Consider the following 6,446-nt stretch of genomic DNA (forward strand, 5'->3'; position numbering starts at 1 on the left):
GAGGAGACATCGAATTATAGAATGGGTAAAATGGCTGACCAAACCAGAAGCCTCGGACATATGAACCTTGACATAAAACCAATAAGCAAGCCACTCATCATCCCATATGTTCTTCTGAGCTATAGAGAGCTCGATTCTAAAAATCTTCTTATTTTCATCTTCCTTTGGGTCATGAATGTACAACAACCAAACTGAGTCTCGAAAGCCTCCTCCTCATCGTCAATTGAACTTTCTTTTTCTGAATATGAAGCTCATAGAGCCTCGCAAAACCATCCACATCAACAACCCCACCAAAGGTGCGCTTGACCCAGAAAAACTTGGAGAGTGTCACAAAAGCATTAGGCGTAAGTTGGTGAAGCTTGGCCCCATACCTGTTCAAGATTTGAGGCAACATCTCGTCACATGGAAAATGTAGGCCGGCAGTGATAAAATCCCCGAAAACCATGGCCTCGCTAGGATTGGGTTTCAGCATAACCTCTTCGCTAGAGGCCTCGCCACGTCCTTAGGAAAATAGCCTTTGCTAACATAAAAGTCTGTCGTATTCTAAGAAATCAGCGAACGGCCAAAGCGAAGCATCGGCGCATAAGTCTCCTTGCCGGCCATGAGCTCTGAAGGATCAGCCTTGACGTTGGTCAGATCCTATCCACTGTCAGTATCACAAGAAATTTCCAGATGTGTTGAGAATCCTCGCTATCCTCCTGATGTTGTGAACCCTCGCGATACTCCCGATGCTGAAAATCCTCGCGGCCCTCCTGTCACTCGGGAGCGTCCCCATGCAGCCTCGCTTGCTCTTCCAGCTCTTCAGGAGTCATTAACCTTGTAGTTTGCATAATACAAGCTAGCTGGATAACATACAAAAGTAAATCAAACAGCAAGTGAAAGAGCGAAAGTAGAAAAGAACAGAAGAAAAGGATAAGAATAATACCTTCGAAGCTAGAAAGATTAATGCAAGGAGCAGAAAAGCACGAATCTCAAAGCGCTAAAACGACATCGAACAAGTTCTTAGCAAGACGCGAGAACAACCTCGAGCAACCCATACCCCGCCTTTTATAGGGGAGTTAGCGGGTGCGAAGGGACGCCTCGAACCGCGATCCAAAGCCGAAGTGGCATCCAATTAAAAAATGACACGTAAGATGTCAACAGTTACCATGGGCTCTTTTCTCCTCCGACGCTCGAGGGTGACGTTTTTGGTGAGCAATCTCAAGATTCGCAGATTCAGCCCATCGGAGTCGACCCTCGCCCACGAGGGGCTACTGTTGGGGATCGCCAAAAAGTCAGTTACCCTCGAACGTCGATCGCAGTCTTAGAAAAATCCCCTAACCTCGCAAGTTGCACATTGGAAACAAGAAAGAACAAAACCCTTTAGCCTCGCATGTCCAACAGAGGCACCTCGAAGTAATGGTTTCGAACCCTCGCATCATCTTAAGCCCAAGTAGGACTCGAGGGTAACAATTAGCTTCAACAATGACCAACTTATGTTTAGCTAACCCTTGAAAGTTCGGAATCATTCCCAGACACCAAGCTTTCATTCTTATATTCTTTACTCTGGAATAGCACTTGGAAGGAAGCCACTCGAGGTTAAAGGTCTTTCAGCGAAGCTCAATGAAGCAGAAGCCTCGAGGCTGGACGTTCGGTTCAAAACGTGGATAAAGACTCGAGGCTAGGCGCTCATCTCAAAATGAAGATGAAGTCCCAAGGTTAGAAAGCGGAAGACGTGAGAAACGTGACCACGTGAAAAAATTTAACTTGTACATGTGTTTCTCAGTGACCTTTATGGTATATCCTGAGAAATATAATGGTTGATTAAGAACATTTTTAGAAGTAGGTATTGGAATACTGTAAAAAGGGAGACCTATCCGTTGCAAAGGGTCAATACTTTTTCGATTGAGAGGAAGTCTCTGTGTCATTTATAACCTAAATCACTTGTTGGACACCAATAGATTTTCATCGAGCCGTCAAAAGCGAGCGTAGCATCGCGTTTCCGGAGCCTTCCCGAGCGCCGCCTCCCTCGACCCGTCACCGCTTCCCCGCCTCGCAGTCGCAGCCGCGGCCCCACGTGATGGGCACGCCGGCGCGGCGCTCGTCCAGGCGGCAGCTGTGGCGGGGGTCCCTATTGCCATGTAGCCAAGAGCCCAAGACCCTCGCCTCTCCCGCTGTTGCCTTCACTGCCGCCATGGTTTGTCTTCCTGGCGCTCCTCGCCGTCTCTGTCGCGGGGACGAGCTTCCTTTCCCACGCCCGGCGCCGGCTGCCTGGGGCCGTTTGGAACCATTGCTGGGTACTATTTAGCCTTGCTAAGCAAGGATAGGGACGAGGGCTGTGCGTTTGGAAGAACAGCTAGTTTATCTCGGGGTTTGTGCTGGCAAGGTTTCACCTTGCCAATGCGGGAGAGCCAATCCGGCTCGCTTGCGCCGGCAAGAATTCGCTCGCCTGGCAAGGCAAGGCCAGGCAAAGCAGCAAAACAACCGAACGGCGTATCTCTGTCTCTTCCGTGGAGACTGGAGCACCGTCGGCCGGAGTCCAATACCTGCTGCGGGGAGGTCAAGGCTGCTGTGGACTGCCTCATCAGCTCCATCACGACGCCTTCAGCAATTACCACAGTGAGCACCGCCAGCGTTTTCCTCATCCTGGCAACTAGACCCTTGGCGGCGGCGCGTGGAAATCGCATGTGTCCGGGCCAATTTGCTGTCATTGTAGCCTAGTAGATCGGCCCAGCGCGTAGCGCGCCATCAGCGCTCATGAGGGCCGACGCTCGGAAATTTGAACCCAGGCCGATTCTAGCCCGCCGGTCCAATAGAATCATGCCACGGGAGAGAATATGAGATGCTCGGGGAACGGGCCGCCATTTCCTCACTACCTTCCCCAGCGCGCGTGATGCGCATAGTGGTTCCGTCGAGCGGGCCCGCTTTCCTTGCGCTGCAGTCTGCGGACCTGCACTCTGCAGTCGTCGGCGGCGCGAGCAGCAACAACCATCCGTACGCATGCCGCGTTCGTTCGTCGATGCCGCCACTCCTCCGCGTACCTTTCTGCCGCTCGCCGCCGCCGATCTCGCAGGCGCTCTTCTTCCCTTGCCTGCGGCACACCACGTCCACATCTAGCTATCCACAGCGCTCTTCCGTCTGCTCCGTCCACTACATAATTAACACCTACCAAGCTTACTCCGCCGAATCTCTGCTCCTCCCAGCTGTTCGATCAAATGCCCCAGTGGGCTTGTTTCTCTGTGGTTGTTTGCAGTAGTTCACCAACTTCAGGTCATGAAGATACCATTACCTGTCGCAGTCGCCGTGACACAACTACAACTCCAATGTTACAACTTTTTGGTACAAGACTATTCGTTGAACATGAACTAAATGTATATGACTCTGTGATAACTTCTGATATGCAGTGGCGAAATGTTGCCTCAACTTTTGGAGGAGGAGAAGAAGAATATCTTGGCGCTGAAAGGTTAGAACTGAACTTTTGGGCTATATATGCACATGTACCTGCATTATAATAATTGCAATTGAATCTTATTCCTAGTGAAAACGACAAATGTATGAGTAGATACCAGTATTTTGTATTTCAGTCTACTAATTTTTTCAAATGGTTGCAAAGTAGAGATTTGACTCGATTTATATAGTTATGTTATTCCGCTACTTTGTCAATAATAATGTTTCTACTAGGTAAGGGAAAACGAACTAAAACAATTTCCCTCGTTACAAACATTATGAAATAGGATTTCTTTTTCTTGGATGAAACTAAAAAAGGTTGGTGAATATTTACTGGCATGTCCTTAAGATGATGAGTTGGTTTTCCACCATTGGGATTAGCTAAAGATTTATTTGATGGATGGTGTTGAATTGGTATGTTACATATCTTGCTTTTTGCACATTCATTTATAAATTTTTGCATCTCATGCATTCATGTTTTTCAGGTTGTTAGCACAATGGTGTGAACTTCAACTTGTTGTCCGGGATCTGCACATGCCTGTACAGGTATAGGACTTCGTTTATGTGATTTTTAAGTAAAAACTGCATCTGCTCATTTTCTGATAAAGGCTATATTGATTAATCCAAATACATCTGGCTGCATTGAGCTTCCATGGAAGATAGATTTCTTTCAAACGCATACTGAGTATATCCATAGTCTAGTATCACAATCATAGCTACTACACGATAAGGCCAAGACAAAAATACAGCCATGCTGGAATTTCGGGGCTCCTGTCCCAATTCCCAACAATACACCATCAATGACGTGTCCATAGCTATGGCAACAGCTAGAGCTGATTACACTCCATGACTGTCTCGTGAGCAATGAACATAAGTAAATTGGCATCCAAGCACACAGTAATTGTGTGGGCCGTAAAATCATTCAACTTGGATAATATGAACTGTGCTGCTAGAGGGATTGGTCTCACTGCTGGTAGGGTGCATAGGAGAGAAGATTGAAGACATTGAAGAGTCAGGCAGAGGGTCGACTTTCACAACACCTTCTAGCATCTGCACCACTTTGCGCATCCTTGGCCTCATTGATGAGTCCTGCAGGCACCAGATCGCCACATGTGAGAATCTCTTCACGCTTTCCATATCTGCCAGTGCTTCGCTCTCTCCCTGCACTAACTCCTCAAACCTCCCACTCCTGATCAAGCTCTCTGCCTCTCTCAAACAGAACATGATTCTGGGATCCTGATCTTTAGGAGGTGGCTGCTTTCCTTTGGCTCTTTTGCAGCATATCATTTCGAGCAGTACAACACCAAAGCTATACACGTCCACCTTACTTCCCACGTTGCCTACACCAAACCATTCAGGTGCTATATATGGCATTGTACCTGCAAGTGTGTTGGTGAATGTTTGCTGTGTCTTCTGGTCTCCAAGTAGCTTTGCGATGCCAAAGTCTGTTATCTTTGGTATATGTTTGTCATCAAATAGTATATTGTCGGGCTTGATGTCGCAGTGGATGATTTTTGGATTGCAGCCTTCGTGTAGGTACTCCAGCCCTTTGGCTATGCCTATTGCCGCCTCTGAGAGGCAGCTCCAACATGGCCGTTTGGACCTGATGATGAAATTGGCTAAGGTGCCACCTTGCATGTACTCGAAGACCAGCTTCCGGTCCGTACCTTCTTTGCAGTACCCAATCATGCGAACCAGGTTGCAGTGGTGAATCTGGCCGATAGATCTCACCTCATTTTCAAAATCCTTCTCACTGTATTCATTTGACCCAATGAGTTCCTTTACTGCGACATGAGGTGGATTTAAATAACTCAACTTACCCTGGTATACTTTGCCAAAGCTTCCTTTGCCCAGTTCCTTTTTTTTGTTTTTAGTTGCTCGTTTAAGTTCCTTGCTAGTGAAAATTCTCAGACCTGGTTGGTTCCTTTTAGCCATCTTACTGATGTTGATTTGCCATAGGATATAGATGATAGAGGCTGAAAGTAAAAATGCAATACCTATGGTTATGTAGAACCATATACTTCTCACTGATGCTGGTACCGGAGGTCGGTCTGGAACTGGGACAGAAGTATTTGCTCGTATTTTGATCAGTGCTGTCATGCTGGTGTCTTGTGTCACCTTCCCGGCTGTTAGCATCCCCATAAACATGCAACTACTTCCATCGATCAATACGGCTTTGCAGAAGCAGTCTTCTAAGCAGGAGGAATTGCATTGCTCTAATGTGGTTGTAGATGTTAATATAAACTTCTTATATGTTGATTGATTACTCCAGGAAGTGTAGGGCACCTGCATTGTCATGAATTCAGTGGAGTTTTCTTTCCCGTTGCAGGTGTGGGGTACAAAGTTCGGCCTGCAACCTTTGTATTTATGTTGTTCATCCACAAAAACATACCCATATGGGCATTCACAATCTAGGCGCTCCTCTTTGTCTATGGTGCAGTATGCATTTGGCCCACACATACCTTCTAAACCGAAGTTGGTTCTCCTGCTGCATCCATCACCCGGGAATTGACTGAACACATCCCACAAGCTGCTATCGGTGTTATTCTTTTGATGGACATAGACACGGATGGTGCCATCTGGATCCAGTGCTGCGTAATGGTAGTACATCTCAAAGGAGTTCAGTGGCCGCTCCGTTGTCAGGTAGACAGGCTCAGTGTTGTTATTGATGAAAGTGTAGTAGAGGTTCCCGGAGTCATTGAAGAAAAGAGTCGGTGCCATTTTCTTACCGTTTGTCATAGCAGCCCAGTATGGAGCACCTAAATCACTTGGAACATCTATTTCCTTCATGTACAAAACGATATTGCCATCATCTTGAAGATTCAGAGTAAAACGCCCAGGAGAGAAATCTGTATCTGTGTTCCTCGATTGAAGATATGCTCCTGGTCTATTGCTCATGTTTTGGCCTGGGAGGAGGGTGTCGGTAGGATTGCTGAAGCTCTCCCAAGGTACACCATCTTTGGAAATGAGTTGGAGGTTGCCGGAGTCCTGGAGGACGAGAGCAGAGCCGAATGGGTTGC

The 6,446-nt window shown here is 47.2% G+C and overlaps 1 protein-coding gene across 1 annotated transcript; it reads right to left on the reverse strand.

Moving 5' to 3' along the window:
* Positions 1–3,981: 3,981 nt before the first annotated feature.
* Positions 3,982–5,744, reverse strand: LOC101780946 (G-type lectin S-receptor-like serine/threonine-protein kinase RLK1). The gene has a single exon (XM_004967118.3). The coding sequence runs from the start codon at positions 5,722–5,724 to the stop codon at positions 4,345–4,347; it is 1,380 nt and encodes a 459-aa protein (XP_004967175.3). The 5' UTR covers positions 5,725–5,744; the 3' UTR covers positions 3,982–4,344.
* Positions 5,745–6,446: the final 702 nt, after the last annotated feature.

Source organism: Setaria italica, chromosome IV, assembly GCF_000263155.2.
Source record: "Setaria italica strain Yugu1 chromosome IV, Setaria_italica_v2.0, whole genome shotgun sequence".
Classification (NCBI taxonomy): Eukaryota; Viridiplantae; Streptophyta; class Magnoliopsida; order Poales; family Poaceae; genus Setaria; species Setaria italica.

What these genes read in the sequence shown, in the direction of transcription:
- LOC101780946 (XM_004967118.3), bottom strand. Translation starts at nt 5,724, where the DNA reads ATGACAATGCAGGTGCCCTACACTTCCTGGAGTAATCAATCAACATAT.